This window comes from Ascaphus truei, chromosome 8, assembly GCF_040206685.1.
Source record: "Ascaphus truei isolate aAscTru1 chromosome 8, aAscTru1.hap1, whole genome shotgun sequence".
NCBI lineage: Eukaryota > Metazoa > Chordata > Amphibia > Anura > Ascaphidae > Ascaphus > Ascaphus truei.
This window is the reverse complement of record NC_134490.1, coordinates 94,417,102-94,443,594: the sequence shown is the minus strand read 5'-3', so window position 1 is coordinate 94,443,594 and position 26,493 is coordinate 94,417,102. Positions and strand designations below refer to the sequence as shown.

The 26,493-nt window shown below is 45.2% G+C and overlaps 1 protein-coding gene across 1 annotated transcript in view; it reads left to right on the top strand.

Annotated features, from left to right (window-relative positions):
• IPMK (inositol polyphosphate multikinase) overlaps positions 1 to 26,493 on the top strand; it is a 96,865-nt gene that overhangs the window by 30,069 nt on the left and 40,303 nt on the right. The window contains exons 3-4 of the mRNA XM_075612937.1: positions 5,854 to 5,950; positions 6,851 to 7,023. Coding sequence (XP_075469052.1) covers positions 5,854 to 5,950; positions 6,851 to 7,023 — 270 coding nt within the window. The remainder of the gene's footprint in view (positions 1 to 5,853; positions 5,951 to 6,850; positions 7,024 to 26,493) is intronic.

Here is a 26,493-nt window from a genome sequence, read left to right as displayed (position 1 = left end):
ACATGTAAGCTGACACAGAGGTTATACACTCACTGTAAGCCTATACAGTGCAATACTGACAAAAAATGCAAGTGAAGTGCATTAAAGTGCAGTGACGGAGGTACACAGTGACTAACTACTAAAGTGCAGTGACGGAGGTACACAGTGACTACTAAAGTGCAGTGACGGAGGTACACAGTGACTAACTACTAAAGTGACCACAATGAACTAGGCAAAAATACCAGAAAATAACTGCAATCATAAAAACTGCAAAAAGGGGGGCCACAGAAGTGGAGGGTTTACTTTGCCTGATCAACATATGCATGATCTCCCCTCCACACGCACATACTTTATCACCTTCTAAATTATCACACTAAGGCTAAGAATTAATGGTCCCTTTCCTTGTTTCCACATACTTGCAAGGCAGAGCATCCATAATTTAAAGGCTAGTGCTGTGAAAAAGTCCAAACCCACTTCATTATTCACTAATGAACACTGACACCACAAAAGATTTTAAATCATTGCCAGTTTCAAGTGTTTAGAATCTATCCTTCAATGTGCCTTTTCCTCATACGGAAGATGGTATTTGTATAGATAATCAACATTCTTCTTATCCTTCTGTTTTAAAACACATTTGGCAGGTGTGTGTCTGGGTTAACAAATATTAGACTGTACAAATGCTATGCTTATGCAATCTGAACATGGCACCATTCTCTACACATCAACACGGCATGTTTATCATTCTAATAAATGCTAGCCCTCAGCCACTGTCATAATTTGTAAGGGCCAAAGGTAACTTATAATCATAAATAGAAACCACAACGTCTACATATTTTGGTATATGATTCCTTGCCCCTTAGTGTGTGTGTGTGTGTGTGCGCGTGTGTGCGCGTGTGCGCGTGTGCGCGTGTGCGCGCACACCGACCCCTGGGTATTTGACCCATCGACCTCCTATATTAATAGTGATTACATAGGCCTAGAAGTAGTTTTGCACGGGTTAAGTGACTTTGCTTTATCCATTCCCCTGGGGATTCCACTTTGTTATAACCTTCCCTTCGGAGCACCTACGTGGCCACAGTTATATAATAGGCTGAGTGGTGGGGCTTCATTATGTTAATAGTTGAACATCTGTTATTCTAGATCCACAAGCTTTGGCAAAGTATAACATTCCATTCAGAAAACGGGTAGTGAAACTCCGGGATAGTCACTACATGTATGTTAACCCTTTTGAGTGCATTTGATGAACAAAGTAGAAAACGAGGAGGGCACCATTGACTTTGTTCAAAAGGAGTATTATTGCCACAGATGGCCGAATGTTGGCATCTAATGGCTTTAATAAATACCTTTTTAATGTCTGTGGTGCTGTCCTCGTTTTCTACTTCGGATTTGGACTTCCATGGGGCTCCATGTGGGAGCACCGGCAACAGTTCTAGCATTGACCATGGAGGGCCTAGGAGAGGACCTCGTTGTTGCCACATGATATATGGCATGAGAGCTGGCACTGCCTTTATGATGTACAGGGTACGTTACGCTATACTGTAAATGCTTATTTTCATGGGGGAAATAGTGTTCACCGTGAAAGCGAACATAAGGGAAGTCGAGTACTGTCCTTTTAGATTCATGTAATGGAGCATCTGCACGTTACCAAGCGATTACATGGCTGAGATCTGGAACACTGGGGGCCCTCGGGTGCTGCCGATTTTCCGGGACTCAAAGGGTTAATGAGCAGTGTTTAACAGCGTAAAACTGTATTTTCTCATGATCGAAAATGCCTTGTTATGACACTAATTTCATACCTGGGCAATAGATCCTGAGATCAAATGAGTCGAAGCTTAACAGCAACTTGGAAAAATTGGTAGACTGGGGGGGGGGGGGGGGTGTCAGTTGGTCCTTATATATGTTTCTTTATCTTTGGGAGCAGTGTTTGCAGGGACCTGGTATTTGGCCATGGGACATCTTGTCCGTGCTCCTTGGTTAAAATAGGGAAAAGTTTAGGTGGTAACGAGCTTCCATCGGTTGATTTTTGTGGGTCTCCTTTTTGAGTTTGTTGTTTGGTCAGTCTGGCAGTTAGGATAGTCAGCTGTGGAAGCATGGGGTGTGCAGGCGGGTGAGAAGCTTGTGGGTGGCAGTTGGTGACTTTTATATACAGGTTCCAGCATCTGTTGGGAAATTATTTACCTTCATCGAATTACCATCTATAACTGTCCTTGTTAGCTCTGAGACTGTGTAAGGCTAAGGCCCCGCTCCCAGAGTCAGCGCACCCGCACTGCTGACAGGCGGTGCGCTGAGATACACAGACCGCGATATGCGGTCTGTAGGGAGCGGGAGGTGGGCGGTTTGACAGGGAGCTTGAGCGGAGGGACCCGCTACTCTCCCCCCCCCCTCCCTCCACGGACTCGGGCTGGAGCTGGAGCTTCGGTAAGTAAAACACACACACACACGCAGGCACTCATCCATACATACACACACACACACACACAGGCAGGCACTCACGCACTCATACACACACACACACACACACAGACAGACAGAGGCAGGCACTCACGCACTCGGGCACACACATACACACACAGACAGGCACGCACGCACTCAGACACACACACAGAGAAAGGCACTCACCTGCTTTCACTCCACACTCCTCCCCGCTCCCCGAAGCCTCTCCTCCTCCCGAAGCCTCCCCTCCCCATTGGCTCACAGCCACACACGTCACGCGTCAAAGCTAGAAAACACCATTCTGTGGTGTCTCCAGCGGCTGACGCGCGACAGCGTGTAGTCAGCTGTGCCGCCAGTGGGGACCGGGACCGGCTCGCGAGGATTCCCCTGCTGGTGGGGAACTCGCTACATTGCCGCCCGCGCCAACGAGCGCAGCGGGACCGAGGCCTTACCCTCTGCTATTAAGGAAGAGGGTTGCATGCAGTGTTATCAGAAGGTGTTGGAATTAAAATTTCCAGGAAAAGACCTGCTACAGCAGAGGCTGCATCAAAGGAAAAAGCAGCTCTGCCTTCAAAAAGTTTAGTGCTTGGAATACATGTTTTTTCCAATGGTTGTATCTCAAGTTCCTCTGGCTGAGAGGTAGGTGGGGGATTTACCAGGGCATCTGGTTAGCAACTGCTGGTGAAGAATTTTTGGCGAGAACTCCTTTTATTAATTTAAAAATGAGCTTTTAATTTTAGGATCTTTAAATTGCAAGCGCCTGGTAAAATTGCTTGTGAAAGTTACCTTTTAAGGTGTTAAACGTAAAATAATTGTTTTTTTCCTCATGGCCAGTTCACGAAAATAAATAGATTAAGTGACCGTTGCTCTGATTCTGAACATACAGTTTTACAGCTTATTTTTTATATGTTTCTTGTGGCTCATGTTGCAGAAGAAGCTAGCAATATCCTTTATTATTTTGACTTGGCAGCCAAAACTCCTGAAGCAGCAACCCCTCCACCCCCCAGAGTATTTGACCATAAAGTCCCCAAATTAGAAGAAGCTAGCAATATCCTTTATTATTTTGACTTGGCAGCCAAAACTCCAGAAGCAGCAACCCCCCCACCCCCCAGAGTATTTGACCGTAAAGTCCCCAAATTAGATGCACTCGCCTATGTTTCAGAAATCTACTGTGTATTGTTGTTTAAATACATAGTGGTGCAGTGTACACTAGTATAAAGAGATACTGGTAGCAGGAGCTGAGTGAAGAAATATTTTTCAGGAAGCGAGTGCCCCAAAACGTAACAGAGGGTGGATGATTGTAAGGTTGAAACACTATTTTATTAGTGTTCAGCACAGTAATATAAGAGAAGTATATAGAACAAACACCGTAAAACTGCTGAGGAGCAGAGATTGATAGTAAGTCTGTAACGTGCTTCCGTAGCAGATGGCAGTAGTTTGTGCCGAACACGCGCTTTTTAAGTGAAACTTCTTTGTGTTTTTGTCACAGAAATTGTATTTGTGATGGTGCGGTTTTTAATTAAAAATCAAAACACAATTTCAGTGCCAAAACGCAAAAAAGTTTGACTTGACACACCCCCCCCCCGTTTTACCTATTTGCACTTCTGTATATAGTAACTGAATTCCTTGTGTGCGCCTGTGCTGTCTGTGCGCTGCGCCGGCGGCCACTGCACGTAAGCAGGCGCCTACTGCGCAGGCACGCCCAACCGGCGGCAATGGCTCCTGTGCATGTGCGCCGAGCGCGGGAGGCCTCGGCATGTGTGCCAGCTGCCATAACGGCCTCTCCTGCCAGCAGTGACGTCACTTCCGTCTCCAAGGCGATTTAGTCCAAGGGAAATATTAATTTGGTAGGTGCCAGCAAAGAAGTTTCACTTCAAATGTCCAATCTATGATTGAATCGTGGGTCACTGCAGCGTCCAATTAGTAAACGTAGCAGCAGAGGAAATCAACCGCATAGGTGAAACTGAACCTGCCACCACCTGGCTACTGTGGAAACTGTATAGATCCCTATAATAAGGGGTAACAGGGAAGGGTAGGGACGGACTTAGGGTGTATACTTGTTATCTGTCCATTCCGCCCCCCCTCCCCCCTCAGTACCCCTTAACATAGTCATTATCCAGTCCGGATGGCAGCAACTTCATATTCACTACGGGGAATAGGATACCAGCTAGTGAACATTAGGGTCTCCTTGTTATCCTTCCCTACCATTCCCTGGTAACCCTTATTATAGGGATCTGCACAATTCCCACAGTAGCAGGTGGGATACTTGCTAGGACCTGTAGTAGCAGCAGACACCACCTATACTGCAGATCTCCTATGCTGCTTCTCTGCTAATTGGGCGCTGCAGGGATCCATCATCCAATCAGATTGGACATAAGGATAATACCAGTCTCTACATTAGTAAATGGGATACTTATCAGTACTGACCAGCAGACAGCAACTATGCGGTTTATTTCCTCTGCGTCTACGTTATATTAATTGGACCCTGCAGTTACTATTCAATCATAGAGTGGACATAGGAAAATTACATTGTTGCACACTACAGGTAACTATGCAGCAGTCTGTTGCACTTAATACAAACATCTGAACTAACAGACTGGCTGGTATTTCTATAGGCTGGTTGACACCTCCTGGCATTAAACACTGCCTTTATACGACGATCTTAAATATGTCCAAATTAGAGACCGTTGTCCTATTTTCAAGTAATTTTTTGCCAACTACTGCCATCTGCTACGGAAGCACGTTACAGACTTGCTATCAATCTCTGCTCATCAGTTTTACTGCGTTTGTTCTATATACCCCTCTTATATGATTGTGTTGTACACTGATTTGAAACAGTTTTTTAAACCTTACAATTATCCACTCTGTTATGTTTTGGGGCCGTTGCTTCCAGAAAAATATTTCTTAACTTAGCTCCTGCTACCAGTATCTCTTTATACTGGTGTACACTATACCACTATGGACTATCACACAGTATTTATTGTTTGTTTTTTTAATTTGATTTTTTTTTAAAAAAAATAAGGTTTTCTTGTAGGACACTTGCATACTTGTGATTAGAAACCATGACAATCCAAATATTGTTAAACTCTAGGTGGGTATATCTAGTTGTGTTTTATTAATGACACCATTTTCACAGGCCTTGCTAATTACGTGTTGGGAAGTACCAGATTTCTCCATGATATAGCTGTTTATTATGCTGCATTATGATGGTCCATTCATTTTGTTTTTGTTTTAGAAGACTGATGCCTAGAATAATTTTCCAGTATTTCAGAACTACTTTGTGTCTTGGATATATGATGTATGTTTTATTTGAAGACATTTTTTTTTCATGATCGCAGTCACTTTAACAGTGTGCAGAAGCTGTCTGTGAAATGATTATAGCCAAACGTAACAGCAGAAAGTAAAATCATTTTGAAACTTTTCTTCCCTCTCTTGTCACAGGTTTTCGCTGCTGGCTGCACTGACGGTAATCTCCTTGACCTGCAGAAATTTCTGCCAAAATATTTTGGCACGTGGTCTCCTCCAGGAACTCCAAATGGTACTTTTTTTTGTTTTCTTTGCAGACCTATGCACACTTTATTTAATTTTTATTTTTTTATTTTTTAGACATCTTGTAAATGGTGAAATAATCCGGGCTGGAAAAATATGTAGATCTACTGAAACTGGAAAAGTTCAACAAGCCCATGAATTACACAATGTAGATTGTGGTGTTTTTTTTATTTTATTTAAGAGTCAATTGTAATCAAGTATGCTTCTTGATTTAGCCATGCAAATGGACACATTCAGTTCTTGTTTACCAAGTCCCATGCCAGAGCCGATTGTGCTGCTCATTTCAGATGGCTCAATCTAATCTCAAGTTACATTGCCAATCTAAATTTACAAAAAAATGCATCTGCATGATACACACATACGAATGTTACATGAATATGCATTTTAATTAACTACGTGACCATTATCTACATGATGATTGATTTAATATGACGATTTAACCACAAGTGGTTATTGCATGTGGGAAAACCTTTTTAATATATGGCTAACTGAAGTAAGTGTCATATAGATCAGGTGTGGTGGTTAGAGGTCCCGCGCTCTTCCCCAAGGTGTGTGCGAGGCCTTGGTAACTCGCGTACGTTCTCTCCGTCGGCTTCGGGTGACGCGTCGCCATAGCAACGCGGCATCAAATGACGCTGCAGAGTCGTGATGTAACGTCATTTGATGCCGGATACGAGGAGGGGGGGGCGCGCGAGCACTAGGGCGGAGCAGGCAGGGGGGCGCAGGGCCTAAATTTTATGCACCCCTGCTATAGAACATGGTTTTACAGTTTAGGCATTGTATACATGATCTCCATTTTTCTTTCTTTTTTTTTTTAAAATTTTTTATTATATACAATCAATAATTATACACATCTAAAAATGTATTGACACTTTCTTCTCCTCTGCAGATTTATACTTAAAACTGGAAGACGTAACTCGTAAGTTTAATAAGCCATGTATTATGGATGTCAAAATAGGCCAGAAGAGCTATGACCCGTATGCGTCTGCTGAAAAGATCCAACAGCATGTCGGCAAGTACCCATTGATGGAAGAGATTGGCTTTCTGGTGCTTGGCATGAGGGTAAGATAATTGTCTATTATTGATTAATTGGCTGGCTTATTGCCTTCATTTAAACCTGTAGTCAAATGAGGCCATGTATAAATTGCCTTCTTTCTTTGCCCAACTTGGTTTTGCATTTCTTTTCATGTGGACTGCTTAAGTAAGGAAGCTGTGCTGCAATTGTCATGACATTTCTATCCTTTCAATGCTTACAGGCCTCCCAATTCAGGAACGTCCTGCTACATTGTACACCAGGCCTGCACAACATACGGCCCGCCTGGCCTCTCTCTGCGGCCCGCGATGAGATTAAAAAAAACTTTAAAAAAAATAAATGGCGGCGATTCCCCGCGGTCCCGGCGCGAATGCGCAGGGCCTGCTCCCCCTCCCTGCTCCTTCCTACCCCCCCCCCCCCGCTCGCAACATGGGACGGAGGGGGAAGTCACAGCCAGCTGAGCTCTTCTGCGGCCGCTCCCCCCCCTGATCCCAACGTGGATATGTGCAGGGGGGTGATGTGAGGTGCATTGAGGTGAGGTGCAGGGGGGGTGATTGGAGGTGCAGGGGGGGTGATTGGAGGTGCAAGGGGGGTGATTGGAGGTGCAAGGGGGGTGATTGGAGGTGCAAGGGGGGTGATTGGAGGTGCAGGGGGGGTGATTGGAGGTGCAGGGGGGTGATTGGAGGTGCAGGGGGTGATTGGAGGTGTGGGGGGGGAGAATGATGTGAGGTGCAGGGGGGGAGAGATATGTGAGGTGCAGGGGAGGAGAGATATGTGAGGTGCAGGGGGGGAGAGATATGTGAGGTGCAGGGGGGGAGAGATATGTGAGGTGCAGGGGGGGAGAGATATGTGAGGTGCAGTGGGGGAGAGATATGTGAGGTGCAGGGGGGGAGAGATATGTGAGGTGCAGGGGGGGAGAGATATGTGAGGTGCAGGGGGGGAGAGATATGTGAGGTGCAGGGGGGGAGAGATATGTGAGGTGCAGGGGGGGAGAGATATGTGAGGTGCAGGGGGGGAGAGATATGTGAGGTGCAGGGGGGGAGAGATATGTGAGGTGCAGAGGGGGAGAATGATGTGAGGTGCACGGGGGGAGAATGATGTGAGGTGCAGGGGGGCGGGATGTGTGTGGTGTGCAGGGGGGTATTGTGTGTTTGATGTGGAGAGGGAGTATTGTGTGTGGGTGAGGGGGAGAGATGGGGGTATGAGAGATAGATGGGGAGTATCGCAAAGGTTGATAGTGAGGGGTTCTGGGGGAGATATGTGGATGATGATGAGGGATGCTGGGGAGATATATGAGGATGATGATGATGATGATGAGAGGTGCTGGAGGAGAGATGATGATGATGATGATGATTTTACCCGTGCGGCCCAAATTTTTTTTCCTTGGAGCAGTTCGGCCCTTCTCGCTTTACGAGTTGTGCAGGCCTGTTGTACACCATGCTTGGCTGTTGGGATTAGGTTGTTCTGTTCGAATGCAGTGTTTGGTTTTCACCAAGCATAACGTTTCTCATTGAGGCCAAAAAGTTTGAGAGTGGCCTGCAGATCCTTAGATGTTACTCCGGGGTTCTTTGTGACTTCCTGGGTGATTTGCCAGTTTGTTCTTGTAGAGATTTTTGTAGGATGACCATTCCTGGGTAGAGTGACTGTGTGGTTTTGAACTTTCTCCATTTGTAGACTCTGTCTGACAGTGGATTGGGGGAGCCCCAAATCCTTAGAAATGGTTTTGCAACTCTTTATAGACTGAGCATTATTGACTGCTGTTCTTAGGACCTCAGAGATTTCTTTTGATCGTGGCATGATGTGTTTCCACACACCTCTATGGTGAAGACCAAACTCACAAAGTTTCTGATCTTTACATTGGGTGAGGCCTCCCAAAATCACACCTGAAGATCTACCTAATTATTTAAACACCTGTTACTAATTATCCCTTTTAATTTAGCTGATAAAACCTGGGTTAAACTTACTTTTGCACATAACCTGACTCTTAATTACTCAGTTTGTCTAATTCATACATTTTGTTTAAAAAAAACATGAAATTGGTTAAAATAATCCCTCTTGGATATTTAAGAAAAGACTGGTTTTTATTCAAGGTTATTGTGGCAAAACTATGGAATTTCTGTACTTATCATTGGGGTTCCCAAACTTTTTCTCGCCACTGTACATGCCTAAGGAATTACTTTTTTACTTGCCATAACTTGCTATGTTACCTGGTTTGTGGCCACTACCCGCTTCACATTACAATGTCAGAAACCAACCTCACACTGAGACCAAAAAGGTAGAAAGAGCACAGTCTGAGAAGGTTTGCTGACCATGCCCTTCTTTAACCCAGACTTTGCTGTAAAAGCTGTGTAAAACAGCAGGCATAACCTCATAGGGTCCATGTTAAAATGGATAAGAAGCAAAAGGTGACACACTGAGTGCTCTGTCATGCCATTGCCCAATACCCCTTGCTGCCCTGGAATTATTATATACGGGGGGATTATGGGGAGAGGCAGGTTTGTGGACATATGAGACGTCAATGTGCTCATAAGTGGTATTTTTATTTGCTAAAAGACAAAAGGTAGTTATCTCACTGGCTTTGACTAAACTGCTTCTGTGTTCAATTCCGTCTAGGACACAAACACTGATTCTGGGCATATTGCCTTATTTTACAGTATTTCTACCCAAGATATACTTGAAAATTATGGAAAAAACTAATAAAAAGACGGGGAAAAAATTGTGACGAGGACAATTTTAATCTAGCAGTTTTCACATGTTGTGTAGGTCTTTCTTCCTCATGCTTTTGAGTAGTGAGAATAAAGATATTCTAGGTAGAATGGCTATTATCCTTTTCTGTTTTAATTTTAAATCTTCAAATGAAACAATATTTGAATTGTCTGCTTAACTTCTCAAAGCACCGATGTAATGGTTCTGTGACAGGGTGAATGAACGTCACCAGCCCTATGCCTGGCAGACCTATGTTTATGTCTGCAGTGCAGCAGTGACCAGGTTAATATTCAGCTGGGAAGCTCTTGTCAATTAGTCTGGTCCCACCTGCCTCATCAAAGAGCTTTAAAAACCCCAGGCTGCACACACATGCAGCCTGTCTGACCCAGTGAGAGACTGAAATGCTGAGAGAGAATTATTGCTATAAGGTCTGTCTTTTTTGCTTTACTGTTACCCTGGACTTTGAACAGCCCTTGTTGGGAAAGGGCAAGCCCTGCTCAGGACTTAATTTCTGTTTTGTTCAACATGCTGAAAAGATGCTGTTTTTGTTTTTGTGTGCCATATTTTTAAGGCTCAGTAAATAAGCCTTCTCAAGAAAACCCACGTGTGGTTGCATGTACCCTGCAACATATGGGATTTTGAGAGGCCCCTGCAGTTGAATGGCCACACACAAAAAAAAAAAAAAGAGAGATGAAAGACTATTGCAGCAGCAAACCCAGCTCCTAATCCGGCAGCACAGGATGAGCGGATGGCCAGGTTGCTGACCCAATCCCAGGTAATTGCCAGTCCAGAACGTGCGAACAAACCCCCGGTCTTCCTGAGGAAAATGGCTCAGAATGAGGATCCAGAGGCTTTTCTACTGACGTTTGAAATGGTTGCTGAAGCCCAGGGCTGGTCTTCAGATCGCTGGGCAATCGCTTTGGCCCCACTCCTCATAGGAGAAGCCCAGGCCGCATATCAGGGCCTCCCAGCGGACCAGGCAATGGATTACAAACATGTAAAAGCCGCCATACTGGATCGCTTAGGTCTGACCCCAGAGACCTACCGGCAGCAGTTCCGGAACCTGAAATACACCTCTAAGATGAGACCCCCGGGTCCTAGCTCAGCGGTTATTGGACTTGTGTACTCGCTGGATACAACCCGAGCAACACACTAAGGAGACTGTTCTTGAACAAGTTGTGTTGGAACAATTCCTACAAGTAATAACCCTTTCGCACGCTCTTGGGTAAAACGCCATGCTGCTGATACCCTAGCTTTGGCTGTCCGACTCGTTGAGAACTTCCTTGGGGTAGAGGATAAGGCGAGTGTCTTGGACTCGGCGGATCCGACTTCACTGGCGCTTGCGGACGCCCAAAGAGGGAGACCGGACCAACGGGGAAACTACGGCCCCTACATACGCAACCATGAAAGGAGCTCCAAAAGCCGTTCACCGCCGAGACTCATCTACTTCCTGCTATTGGCTTGTCGCCAAATATGAGGAGCTTCAGAGGATGTCGCACACAGGACCCATCGTATGCCTTGTCTCCAGTATCCGGTCCAGCTGAGCGGTATCCGTTGCACCGCATGGAAACCCTCTCCATGTTTGGCCTGCGAGAACAAGGCCACCGTCAGGTGGACTGTCCACAGATGGATTGTTCCTTCAGCAGGACAGACGCCTCGACCTTCCCCAGAGAAAGTTGCAAGCCCTGGCTACTTCCAGCCCAGATTGGGGGTAAAACCGTCCAGGCCCTTGTAGATTCAGGCTCTGGAAAAACGCTAGTCTTCCAGGAACTGTTCCTGCCTGACATGCTTTCCTTTGACTCCCCATGGAGTATAGAATGTATACGCGGTGATGTAAAATTGTATCCGACGGCCAAAATCCTGCTACAGGAGGCCAGGATCGAAGTAGTAGTCGCTCCTTGGCTCCCTGCCCCCGTTTTGCTTGGCCGTGACTGGCCTTTCTTTTCAAACCTAATGGCTCCAGTCTCTCAGGAGGAGCCTAATTCTCTGGCTCAGGAGAAACCTGGTAATCTGTTTCCCTTCTCGGCAGACCTGTTCCCCAGTAGACACCGGGTTCCAAAGACTCGGAGGCAAAGACGCTATGATAAACAGGACTGGTTGCAGAAATCTGGGACTCAGGTGGCCATACTAATAGGCATGTCACAAGTAATGACTGGGGATGGCCAGAAGGAGGGAGAGATGGGCCCTGGGGATTTACCAGAGCTATGTCTCCCCGATTTTTGCCAGAGGCAGAGAGAGGGAAGACCCAGTCCTGGCCAGACAATATGATAGTGGTAAAAATTGATGACCAGATATTGATTCACAATGGGTAATTGTCTTCCCTCATTTTGAATTGTAGAATGATATCCTGTATAGGGTGAACAAGCAGACACAAACAGGGGAGGTCACCAGACAAATATTGGTTCCCAAGGCATTTGTTAAAACTGTCTTCACCCTAACCCATACTGTCCCTTGGGGTGGTCACATTGGTAGAGATAAAACCTTGGACCGTATTTCGTTCCGCTTCAATTGGCCAGGGATGTATAGTGATATTGCTAAGTTGTGTGCGGCATGTCCTGAATGCCAGCTAACTAGTCCGAAGGGACAAAAAACAGCCCCCTTGGTTCCTATACCCTTGGTGTCAGTTCCCTTTGAGAGGATTGGTGTAGACTTGGTAGGGCCTCTGGAGCCTTCTGCGAAAGGACACAGGTTTATCCTCGTAATAGTCGACTATGCAACAAGATATCCTGAGGCGTTCCCCCTGAGGACAGCAATGGCGAATCAAGTAGCCAACAAATTGTTGGAGCTGTTTTCATGGGTTGGACTCCCCCCAGGTTATGTTGACAGACCAAGGTACAAATTTTATGGCTAAACTGATGCAGGATGTCTTAAAATTGTCTTAAAATTACTAGAGGTCAAGTCTGTTCGGACATCAGTCTACCATCCACAGACTGACGGATTGGTGGAAAGATTTAATCAAACTCTAAAAGGTATGCTGAGAAAATTTGTAGATTCAGAGAAGAGAGCCTGGGATGAACTTCTCCCTTTTCTGTTGTTTGCAGTACGGGAAGTTCCCCAGGCCTCCACGGGTTTCTCTCCATTTGAATTACTGTATGGCTTCAAACCCCGGGATATCCTAGACCTCCTAAAGGAGTCCTGGGAGGAACAGCGGTCCCCTTCTAAGGCTGAGTCCATGGTGACTCAGCCCGTGCGGAGGCACGCTGAGACTGAGGGAAAGCGGGTGCTTTCCCTGGCCTTGGTTAGCGCGCCGTCCGGGGCGTGTCGGAGGGGGGGCCGGCCAGTGACGTCACAGAGCTGGTTCGCCCTCATTGGGCGAACCGCTCACGTAACCGGCCCTGCACTCCGTGAGTGCGCGAATTTAAAATTTTGTAAAGACCTACGCTTCCGCACGCTTGTGGAAGCGTGTGCGAGCCTCTGCTAAAGCCGCTCTCATTGCTGCTGCAGCGCTGACCTTGCCCGAGGCCTAATAATACCCTGCAATATGTATTAGACCTTAGGAAGTGCCTAGATGTGGTCGGCCATTTTGCTAGGGAGAATCTTGGATCAGCCCAGGTCAGGAGAGATATTACAATCAAAATGCTCGCATGAGTGTTTCACCCGGGAGACCAGGTGATGTTATTGTTACCCAGTTGTGAGAGCAAACTCCTAGCCAAATGGCAGGGCCCATTTTAAGTACTCCGCCGCACGGGTGATGTGGATTACGAGATCGCTCAACCAGGGTCCAGGAAGGGTAAACAAATTTAACTTTCTGAAACCCTGGAAGGTGCAGCCGTCTCTATTCATCCACCTGGTGGATGAGTAAACGGACCTGGGTTCTCAGCACCCATGGGAGAACATCTTTGGTGAGGAGAAAATCCCAATGGGTAGCCAATTGTCCTCTGAACAAAAAGGGGACTTGTTAGAAATAATTACACAATTCAATTATGTTTTTTCTGATTTACCAGGGCAAACTAATTTCGCTTCACATGTGATAGAGACAGCACCTGGGTAAAAGTACGTTCTCGTCCTTACAGGTTGCCTGAAAGCCGTATGGCCCCGGTAGAGAAGGAGGTATAAGAAATGTTACACTTAGGAGTGATTGAGGAATCATGCAGTGAGTGGTGTAGTCCACTAGTTATGGTCCCTAAACCCGATGGGAAGGTAAGATTTTGTGTGGACCTCCGAAAGGTCAATGCGGTGTCCAAATTTGACGCATATCCGATGCCAAGGGTAGACGAATTAATTGACGCCCTTGGTAATGCGGAATATATATCCACGCTGGACTTAACAAAAGGATACTGGCAAATACCTTTAGAGGAAAAGTCCAAGTGCAAAACAGCCTTTGCCACTCCCATGGGTTTATATCAGTTTGTGACAATGCCATTTGGACTGCATGGAGCCCCAGCCACATTTCAAAGACTCATGAATAAAGTTCTGAGACCTCATAGGGCTTATGCCGCAGCCTACCTAGATGACATTGTCATTTATAGTAAACACTGGCGGGCCCATCTAAATAGGCTGAAAGCGGTCCTCAAATCTCTGAGAGGCAGGGCTCACAGCCAACCCTAAGAAATGTGCCTTGGGTAAAGCGGAAACCAAGTACTTGGGGTATGCAGTGGGAGGTGGAAAAGTAGGGCCACTAGCCAATAAGGTAGCTGCCCTGAAAGAATTTCCCCCCCCCCCCTGAACAAAAACGCAGGTACGCTCCCTGTTGGGTTTAGCAGGATACTATCGGAGGTTCATCCCCAACTATTCGGAAGTTGCAGCCCCATTAACAGACCTCACAAATAAGTGTGCCCCTACACAAGCGGTATGGTCAAGGGAGTGCCAGAGAGCCTTTGAGAAGGTAAAAAGGTGTCTATCAGAGGGTCCCGTCCTTAGAAGACCAGACTTCGATAAGCCTTTTATTGTGCAAACCGATCCCTCATAGATAGGGCTAGGGGCAGTATTGTCACAACAGTTTGAGGAAGTTTAACATCCGATCCTTTTTCTGAGTAGGAAATTGTTCCCAGGGGAAAAAAAATCTACTCGGTAGTTTAGGAGTGCCTTGCAGTAAAGTGGGCAATCGAGGCCTTGAGGCACTGCCTGGCGGGAGTCCGTTTTACGTTGGTAATAGACCATGCTCCATTAAAGTGGTGTGACAGAAACCAGGGGTTGGTAATAAACTCCATATACAGGGCTCCCAGGATACTGAACAGTTTCTGTCCTGTCTAAGCTGAACAGGGCAGCCTCGTGGTACAGGCACTCCATTCCACAGTTTGTCTGCTGCCTGTTTTCTGTCACCTGTCATGCTGATTAGAGTTCAGGTATATAAGACCTGTTTCCTGTTTCCTCTGGGCCCCGCCCAAGAGCCTGGAAGGCTGCTGAACTGCAGAGGGGTGAGAAAGCCTCTTTCCCAAATCGCTTCATTCATTCTGTTAGTTTGTCTAAAGACTGCAAAGGAACTTATTTTGTTGGTGGAAGTGGACAAGCCACTTCCAACTCTGAGTCAGGGACATCTAAGTTTAAGTTATCGCTCAGACGAGCAGCTTTTTGTTTGGCTTTGTTTTCTGTTTAAACTGTGGCAGTCTCAGTGCCTGGGACTGAATAAACCAGGCATAGCCTGTTTAAAGGAACAGTACGTGACGTCTCATCATTTAACCTACCCTAAAAGACCGTGTTCTAACAGTCCCGGACAGACGGCGGAGCCCCGGAGTAAGCCGTTTGTCACATATGGTGGAGAATGCGGGCAGAACACTAAAAGGTCTGGGGGTTAAAGAACTTTAAAGAAAAAAAAAAAAAAGGTTTTTTTTTTCTCTCTCTCCAAACAAGATGGAAGACGTGGTGAGTGCGCTGGTACGCAATGTCGCTGTCCAGAGAGACGCGAATGAAGCCCTGCAACAGGCGAATGCAAACCAGCAAGAGACAAACCGCTTGCTGAAAGAGGAGCAACAGCGGTTCGCTCAGGGCTTACAGCAGGAACTCGAGATCCTGAGGGAGACTATCAGTAACCTTCCACTGGCAGCGGCAGCCCCAGTTCCGAAAATGACCAGGGCAAGCCACTACCTTCAGAAGATGGGACCCTCGGATGATGTGGAAGCCTATCTTCTCACGTTTGAACGCACGGCACAGAGAGAGGGATGGCCAGAAGCTGAGTGGGCTGGTCTAATCGCACCCTTCCTAAGCGGCGAACCCCAGAAGGCTTACTTTGATCTAGAGCCAGCCGAAGCTAACGTCTATGCAAAATTGAAGTTCGAGATCCTTGCCCGCCTCGGCGTAACCACGGCTGTTCGCGCCCAAAGGTTTCACGCATGGTCCTTCACGATGGATAAAGCCACCCGAAGCCAGATGTATGACCTCATCCACCTCGCCCGGAAGTGGCTACAACCCGAGATCAACTCAGCAAGCCACATCGTGGAACGGTTGGTCATGGACCAGTTCTTGAGGAAACTTCCCTCTGCCTTACGCCATTGGGTCAGTCGGAGTGACCCCCACAATGCGGATGAGCTTGTGGCCCTCGTAGAAAGGTACAATGCAGCAGGAGAGCACCCGCAACCCACAGTCGTGGAGCAACCCCACTACCCGAGGTTCCAGGACTCTTCCAGAGACGGTAAAAGGGTACCGGGGTTAAGGGGAGCTGAAGAGCGGCGACCACCTTCACGCAGCACCAGCAACAGTGGTTCGCACACTAAGGGCAATAGCCAACATGGGGAGCCGGAAAAAGGCTCTAAGTGGGACACAGACTATGTACCTAAATGTGTAAATTGTCATGAGAGGGGCCACACAGCAAAAATCTGCCCACTAAATGAGGAGCCCATGCAATGCAACAGCGTGGAACCTTATTCGCTGTTGTCCCAATGTATGGGCCCTAGCCCAGAGGACCCCTTGAATAACCATCTGTGGGCATTTGTAAAGGTTAATGGTAAGAGGGTTCGGGCACTTCTTGACTCTGGGAGTATGGTCACACTAGTGTCCGAATACCTATTGCCCATTAAGAAGAAACAGGTAAACAGTTCACAAAGAGTGGCAATTTGTTGTATACATGGGGATAATCATGAATATTCCACTGTTGATGTTTTTTTTGAAACAGAATTTAGTTCTTTAGATTTCAAGGTGGGTGTTGTACCCAAACTGGCACATGATGTGTTAATAGGGACCGACTTTCCCCATTTTCTAAAAATGTGGTCCCCAGCTCAGAATAGCGCCCAGAGTTCAATAGCAGACCATAACGAAGTGTTAGAAGAAACAAATCCTTTCCCTTTTTCAGAAATGGAGGTTGATGAGGGCCCAAATAAGAAAGGGGAAAAGGAGGAGTGCTGTGAAATTCCCTTCCCCATCACTACTTTGGTAGGGAATACCCCAAATCAAGATGTTGATCAGGCACTTACCACCCCAGTACAGGATAAGACCCTCGCTGACCTAGAGGTCAGTCCTGGGAGTTTTAAGAAGGCCCAGTGGGAGGACCCCACATTAGCGGTAGCAAGGGGAAATATACGGGACCAGAATAGTACTCATGGCCAACCAGATAGGTCACTTGCTTACCCCTACTTCGAGGTAGAGAACGACCTAGTATATCGGGTTGATAAAAGAAAATCAGTTACAACTAAACAATTGTTGGTACCACGGACATTCCGTAACGTAGTATTACACCTCGCACATAGTCATCCATTGGGGGGACACCTAGGGGTGGAAAAGACAAAAGAAAAGGTTCTCCGAAGCTTTTATTGGCCTGGGGTTCTGGCAGAAATTACAAACTATTGTTCCTCATGCCCAGAATGTCAGATCACCGCCCCGTTCAAAGCATACCGCAGCCCATTGGTACCCCTTCCCATAATAGAGGTACCATTTGACCGGATTGCTATGGATCTAGTAGGACCCCTAATAAAGTCTGCTAGGGGACATCAGCATATATTGGTAATATTAGATTATGCTACCCGATATCCGGAGGCAGTTCCCCTACGTAGCACCTCTGCTAAAAACATAGCAAAAGAGTTAGTACTTCTGTTTTCCCGGGTCGGAATTCCTAAAGAGATCTTATCTGACCAGGGAACACCATTTATGTCCCAAGTAACAAAAGAGCTATGTAAACTCCTAAAAATCAAGCATCTCAGAACCTCAGTCTATCATCCACAAACAGATGGTTTAGTGGAAAGGTTCAATAAAACCTTAAAGAGCATGTTACGCCGGGCGGTCGATAAGGATGGGAAAAACTGGGACTGTTTGTTACCATACCTGTTATTTGCCATTAGGGAAGTTCCCCAGTCATCCACAGGCTTCTCCCCGTTTGAACTATTGTATGGCCGACATCCAAGGGGCTTACTGGATATAGCCAAAGAAACTTGGGAACACGAGGTTACCCCTTACAGAAGTGTAATAGAGCATGTTGCCCAAATGCAGGACCGCATTGCTGCAGTCCTACCCATAGTGAGGGAACACATGGAGAAAGCTCAAGAAGCACAAAGGAATACGTATAATAAGGGTGCTAGGGGCAGAATTTTTTTTCCAGGTGATAGGGTACTAGTTCTGGTTCCCACCGTGGAGAGTAAATTCCTTGCTAAATGGCATGGGCCATATGAGGTCTTGGAAAGAGTGGGAGAAGTAAATTATAGGGTAAGGCAGCCAGGTAGGAGGAAACCTGAGCAAATTTACCATATAAACCTACTCAAGCCCTGGAAAGATAGAGAGGTCTTGTTAACCCTAGTACCCCCAGGTCCGTCAGAGAATCAAGAAACTGACCCAGAGGTTAGCATAGCTGAAACACTGTCCGTGCATCAGAAACGAGAGGTCCAGAGTTTAGTGAGAAGGAACAAAGAAATCTTCTCTACACAGCCAGGTAAAACTAACGTAATTAAACATGACATAGTCTCTGAACCGGGGGTCCGAGTTAACCTTAAACCGTACCGAATCCCAGAGGCCAAGAGAGAGGCTATAAGTTTAGAGGTTAAAAAAATGCTAAAACTAGGCGTAATTGAGGAATCCCAAAGTGGGTGGAACAGCCCTATAGTTTTAGTCCCAAAGCCAGACGGTACAACAAGGTTTTGTAATGACTACCGGAAACTAAACGCGGTGTCAAAATTTGATACTTATCCTATGCCCAGGGTGGATGAACTTGTAGAGAGACTGGGCAAAGCCCGATATCTCACAACCCTAGACCTAACAAAAGGGTACTGGCAGGTTCCCCTCACAGAAAGGGCAAAAGAAAAAACAGCCTTCTCAACCCCAGACGGCCTCTTTCAATATAAGGTGCTGCCTTTTGGCTTACATGGAGCTCCCGCCACATTCCAAAGAATGATGGATAAAATTTTAAAACCACATGTTCGGTACGCTGCCGCCTACCTGGATGATGTGGTAATCCATAGTGAAGATTGGCAGTCCCACCTTCCAAAGGTCCAAGCTGTGCTCGACGCAGTTCGGTCTGCTGGACTAACTGCTAACCCCGCTAAATGCACTATTGGTCTGGAGGAGGCCAAGTATCTGGGGTATTCTATTGGTAGAGGGTTACTCAAACCACAAACACTCAAAGTAGAGGCGATACAAAATTGGCCAAGGCCAGTCACAAAAAAAACAAGTAAGGACCTTTTTGGGGTTAATTGGCTACTATAGGAGGTTTATTCCCAATTTTGCAACTAAGGCAACCCCACTAACCGACCTCACAAAAGCAAGAGGACCGCTAATGGTAAAGTGGTCCCCCGAAGCCGAACAGGCCTTTAGAAGCCTGAAAGAAGCTCTCTGTGCCCAACCAGTGTTGGTCACACCTGACTTCTCCAAAGAGTTCGTAGTCCAAACCGACGCATCTGAGGTAGGGCTGGGGGCGGTACTCTCCCAGGAGTCTCAAGGGGAGGAGCACCCCATCCTTTATTTAAGTAGGAAACTAAATCCCCAGGAGAAAAATTACTCCATAGTCGAGAAAGAGAGTGTCTCGCAATAAAGTGGGCTGTAGAGACACTCAAGTATTATCTGTTGGGGAGAAAGTTCCGATTGGTCACAGATCATGCACCCCTTACCTGGATGTGTCAAAATAGGGAGAAGAACGCTAGGGTGACCAGGTGGTTCCTAAGCCTACAGCCCTTTAAATTTTCTGTGGAACACAGGTCGGGGCACAAACATGGCAATGCCGACGGGTTGTCAAGGATGCACTCCCTAATATCCATGGTCGCTCACCCCTCGAGGTCTGAGCTGGGGGGGAGGATATGTGACAGAAACCAGGGGTTGGTAATAAACTCCATATACAGGGCTCCCAGGATACTGAACAGTTTCTGTCCTGTCTAAGCTGAACAGGGCAGCCTCGTGGTACAGGCACTCCATTCCACAGTTTGTCTGCTGCCTGTTTTCTGTCACCTGTCATGCTGATTAGAGTTCAGGTATATAAGACCTGTTTCCTGTTTCCTCTGGGCCCCGCCCAAGAGCCTGGAAGGCTGCTGAACTGCAGAGGGGTGAGAAAGCATCTTTCCCAAATCGCTTCATTCATTCTGTTAGTTTGTCTAAAGACTGCAAAGGTACTTATTTTGTTGGTGGAAGTGGACAAGCCACTTCCAACTCTGAGTCAGGGACATCTAAGTTTAAGTTATCGCTCAGACGAGCAGCTTTTTGTTTGGCTTTGTTTTCTGTTTAAACTGTGGCAGTCTCAGTGCCTGGGACTGAATAAACCAGGCATAGCCTGTTTAAAGGAACAGTACGTGACGTCTCATCATTTAACCTACCCTAAAAGACCGTGTTCTAACAGTCCCGGACAGACGGCGGAGCCCCGGAGTAAGCCGTTTGTCACAGTGGTTAAATACTATGAAGGACTCTAATGCTTGGTTGACCAGGTGGTATATGGCCCTCCAACCCTTCTCGTTTGAGGTTCAGCACAGGCCTGGAAAAGAAAATGCCAATGCTGATATCTTTTCTAGAGAAGGGGTGGATGGTTTGGCTTCAGTCGTGCGTGGCCCCAGCCACACACTAACAGGGGAGGAATGTGACAGGGTGAATGAACGTCACCAGCCCTATGACTGGCAGACCTATGTTTAGGTCTGCAGTGCACCAGTGACCATGTTAATATTCAGCTGGGAAGCTCTTGTTAATTAGTCTGGTCCTAGCTGCCTCATCAAAGAGCTTTAAAACCCCCAGGCTGCACACACATGCAGCCTGTCTGACCCAGTGAGAGGCTGAAATGCTGAGAGAGAATTATTGCTACAGTATAAGGTCTGTCTTTTTGCTTTACTATTACCCTGGACTTTGAACAGCCCTTGTTGGGAAAGGGCAAGCCCTGCTCAGGACTTAATTTCTGTTTTGTTCAACATGCTGAAAAGATGCTGTTTTGTTTTTGTGTGCCATATTTTTAAGGCTCAATAAATAAGCCTTCTCAAGAAAACCCACGTGTGGTTGCATGTACCCTACAACAGGTTCATTAATTGTAATATGTTTGCAAGAAGTGAGTTTGGTAGCCACATATGTAAATTGCTGCTCTTTGTTAATTGTCTGTTACTGCATTTTTGAAATGACAATGCTATCCAAAAGCCTACTTATCTTACCGTTAAATGTTTTAAAATTCTTCTGGTTTTGTGTTTTTCTTTTACTACAATTTGGAGGCAAAATTAGTAGGTATGTGATAGATTATGGCCCATAGTTATTGGTGCTAAGCTTTTGTTATATGCACTGTGCTTTAGATTTTAATCTTTGTCCCTATGTATTCTATCAAACAGAAATTATAGAACTGTTTTAAACTTTTCATGTCTTTTAAATGTAAAACTGCAATCCCCTTCAGAAGCCTGTATATGAGAAAGTCGTGTAGTGTTTATAACTTGCGCCATTCCTGCCCTTTAAAAAAAAAAAAAAAAAAAAAAAAAATAGAATTTGGTTTTAAAAATTATGATTTTCTTAATATATAGTGTTTGAGGGTTACCATGATAACCTTTAGACTTTTTCTCTGGGAAGACGACAAGAGACCAAAAGGCCCCAATGCTACATTCAATATGACAAAATATGTTGTACAATAGAAAAGAACAGGATACAATGGCGGATTTCGGCGCAACTGCGCATGTCTGACTCAGAAAGGCTGCTGGGATACTTCAAAGAACTTTATTGATCCAACACACAAGGGCTAACACCGCATTCTCCCCCTCAACGCGTTTCACCCTTAGGAATAGGGCTTCGTCTTGGAGTGGGGAGAAGCGGAAGCTGCCTGCTTAAATACAGAAAAGCCCGCGAAAACGGGTACATACACATTAAAACATTAACCCCTCCAATGCTTTTACCTGTCACACATGTTGTCAATCAAGTGAACCAGTACTATATACTTATTTCATTATTAAACTTATGACAATATAATTGCATTTTAATAAACCATATGCTGTTTGAACTCGGGTCAGTCATTGGAGATATATAAATAAAATAAATAAAAGGTTGCTGCAAACACTGCTAGTGCCTGGTTTAAGCGCCATAGATTGCAGTAACAGCTTATGCTCTTTCATTGTGTATATGCATACAGTTATACTCAAACACATATATTTTAGCAATATTTACTAAGTAAATTATTAAGCTGATTACACATCATGATTTGGGCTCCAACCAGGTATTTGAATAAGGAAAAGGGGGAGAGAGGGGGGGGGGAGGGAAAAGGGGGGGGGGAGGGGAAAAGAACAGCCTCTGGAGAGGAAAGTGGAGCACAGCGCAGGGACAAAAGGCAGGAACCAGCACACCATAGGTTAAAAACTCCTTTATTGGTCGACAAGGTGAGACACCATAAAAAGGAGGAGCTGTGCTCCACTTTCCTCCCCAGAGGCTGTTCTTTTCTGTTCTTCAATCAAGCTGGATGCACGCCTACACGTATTTCATATACCCAGGATTAAGACAGTATATATTTCTTCCACTGCATAAAGAGTGCTTCTATATAGTGCGTCTTAAATTTTAACTCTTTAGGCGCTACATGCTGCATCATTTGTTTCCGCTCTGGTCTGTATGCAGTGGAAGAAATACATAGCACAGTATAATATTGGTAGTGTAGGACCTACTGAAATGGGATTACCGTGACATAGTTGTAGGCTTAAAATATTTTGGCCAACGTATTGAACTAAATGTCCCATATTTATGAGCATTGGGCTTCTTGTATACATTTGGTCACAAACCCAGTAGCACCGCAAATGACACAAACATAGATACATTGATTTTGAGCTTGCTAAGGCCGCGCTTACGTTGTCCGAAAACAAATGCATTGCCGCGCGTGCGCTTATAGTAAGTGCGACGGGTCGACGTCGGGAAAACTGGTAGCCGGCAAAATGAGATTTTTCAAGGGCTGTCGCCTGTGGCGACGGGTGACGTCACCCGTCGTGTTGCCGTCGACGGCACTATAAGCGTGGCCTAAGACTGTGGTTCTCTGGGAAGACACTTCATATTTCAAATGCTTGTACAGTAATGTCTAAACGGACTATTGGATTAAAAACAAAAGTATTGGGAAGGTAAAGAAGAAATCCTGCAAAGTAAAAAATAATGCAGAAGAAAAACTGCAGTCAGCGTGCACTGCTACTTTAGATGCCTATTTTTAAGGCCTGATCGGGTGTATCTTATCGGCTTTACATATATAGTTTCAGTATACGGCTTTGAAATGATGCAGCAGTGCCACTTACAGTACAAGGTTTACATAGGGTTTCTGTCTTCATTTGTGTTGAATCAATCAAATGTAGTCAATGACCTAAAGGTAAGAAAGCAGTTTCCCACAGCAAATCTGTTGTAGCATCTTGTTGTAAATGTTTTACCAATGCAGAATGATTTGTCCAAGTTTGTCTTGTATAGAAACACGTTGTGTTATATTTTTTTTTTTCTTCCCAAAACAAGGTTGTTGTTGGTCTTGATTGCCAAAGTTGTGCAAGGTTGGTGTTTGTGTCCTGTTTTGAATTAATTTAAAGACGATTAGGAACTAATTTAACACGTGTGTGTGTGTGTGTGTGTGTTTTGTCAAGTTCTTTGACAAAGGGACGAAATGTTGCTCGTGTTTATGCATAATGTTGTAATTTTATAGATTAAATGAAGGAACTATTTTAAGGTGAAACTTCTTTGCGCACACGTACCACATGAGAAAAATTCCCTGGCAGTAAATGGACTGCATGGTGACAGAAGTGACGTCACTGCTGGCAGAAGAGGCCATCAGCGACATCAGCTTCCAACACCAGCAGGAGGAACGTGTGGGGTAGCAGAGAACACACACCAGTGATGAAGGTAGTGCTGGATCCATGAGGGGAGAGAGGACACACACAAAATCCGTCCGCAGCTCTGCCGGGGGGAGAGAGTGGGGGCTGCTCCGGGCCGTGGGACTCAGACAGGGACAGCTGTCCTCCCTGTCTGATGAAGAAGAAGGTGGCGGGTCTGGATCCGGTGGATGCTCAACACGCCCAGGGCACCAGTAGCAGGACATGGAGACACACACACACACTGACTGGCACACACTGGCGCGCACACACACACTGACTGGCGCACTCACTCGCTCACGGACTGGCACACGCACACGGAATTCAGCTACTATAAATATAGAAGTGCAAATAGCTAAAACGCGCATTCCAAGTAAAACTTCTTTCCGTTTTGGCACTGAAATTGTGTTTTTCTTTCTAATATCACCATCACAAATACAATTTCTGTGACAAAACAGTGGCAAAAGACAAACGTTTCACTTAAAATGCACGTGCTCGGCACACATGCACTTTTCTTGAGTGGAGTGCTATAGACCTCTCGTAGTTTTTATATTTTTGGCTGCGAGAGGTAGGACTTGAGCGTCCGTCTGACACCACCAAGAAAGCCAAGTTTTGTGGATGGTTAGATCCTTTAGGAGTGCCTCTAACCCACAAAGATACTGTATATAATTTTTTTTATTTTGTAATGTCCTGAGTTCGAAGTGGTGTCTTTGTAAGATTCGATGTGTTTTTAAACTCTGAAGGGTTTAGTAAATTAAAAAATTGGCATTTTTTTTCTGATGCCTGAGAAATCAACTCAGTCCGCAAGAAAGCATGTTTGCCTTATTGTAGCTGGTACAATCAGCAAGTAACCGGTTACCAATCTTTTCTAACCACCTGTTTGGTCAACTTACTTAATGCCAAAAGATCTTGGAACATGCTGAATTGCAGGCTCCTCTGGCACTGAATTGGGTTAAACGCCTCTAATGGAGATTATCATCTATTATCCGTCACACAAAGCTTTTACACCTACTGTTCTAAATCCTGATTTGGGAATTGGAACAGAGTTAAAATATAATAAGCCTGCAGGGAACTAATTTTCTTTAGAGAAAAATTCATGAGGTCCTTGGATGGGTCAAACAAGGTACATGCAATGTTAATTTGGCTTTTTTTTTTTTCCATTTGTCACCTGACAAACATGAATTTGTTTTGCTGCAGTTGAAGTATTTAGTGTTGGCAGGGAATTATAATGCCTGTTAATGAAAGCTTCTGTTCTTTTCCTCCCCACCTCCCTCCCCCCCATTTCATTTTATTTTCTCATTAGCTGTTTGCTACAGTATTATGTGGATGTTAAAACAGACATCCAACATATAACCTAGACAGGGGAAAATAAAAATGTCATTCAATTTCAGTGGGACAAAGTTTTTTTGTTTTAACAAGATGTACTGCGTATAATGTGGAGGATGTATTCACATGTTCAGCTTCTACAGTACTTCATAGAAAAGTAAAAGCACTACAGAGTGGCCTTAGTGTTACACCGTGTATACTGTCATATGATCATAAAGAGGGGAAAAAAGGAAAACAATAATACGTACAGGTAATAGTGACCCCAAAAAGGTCCCTAATAAAGGCACTCTGAGGGAAAATGGGGAAGGGATGACTGATTCTGTCTAGGAATGCCAATATCCTTCAAGTGGCCATAATCATTGACAGCCCAATGACCTATTATGAGGGAGACCCTCATGAGTGTTCTCCAAATAAACTAATAACATTATTTTCTTTATTACATCGATAAAAATTACTACAGTAGTGAAGTATTATATACAGTGAAAATATAAACTATTAAAATCTCCAGTTGTGAGGAGCTATATCGACTCAATTCAAGATCGTATGACTAAGCTCAGTTTAGCGTGATCACTGAATGTCCAAATCGGTATCATAGGGGAATAGTGGTTATATAAATTATAATCCACTTCAAGAGAGAGATCACTGCTAGACAAAGGTGTTTAAGATTGCAGCATAATCTGTGTACAGGTATCTATCTCTATCATGTACCTATTAGTGCAAACATATACAGGCATACCCCGCATTAACATACGCAATGGGACCGGAGCATGTATGAAAAGCGAAAATGTACTTAAAGTGAAGCACTCCTTTTCCCCACTTATTGATGCATGTACTGTACTGCAATCATCATATACGTGCATAACTGATGTAAATAACACATGTGTAACAGGCTCTATAGTCTCCCCGCTTGCGCACAGCTTCGGTACAGGTAGGGAGCCGGTATTGCTGTTCAGGACGTGCAGACAGGCGCATGCGTGAGCTGCCGTTTGTCTATTGAGCTAGATGTACTTACTCGCGAGTGTACTTAAAGTGAGTGTACTTAAACCGGGGTATGCCTGTACAGAACGAATCAAGGTAATACACAAATTGTGACACACTTGGTCAATTTGTCCTTTATTTTACATTTTTCAGGAGGACTCCCTTCCGTTGAATATTGGTTTAATTTCAGCTTCATAGAAAACTTTGAGTGGGTTCTAAAGCCAGGCTTTCTTAATGTACTCCATGGTCCATTACTGATATTTTCATGAGTTACAAGTACCTTCTGATTTGCCATTTAATTGCACGACAACATAAATAATACATTGGGAATGAGAGGTGCTAAACCAATATTTTTTCTTTTCAACTCAG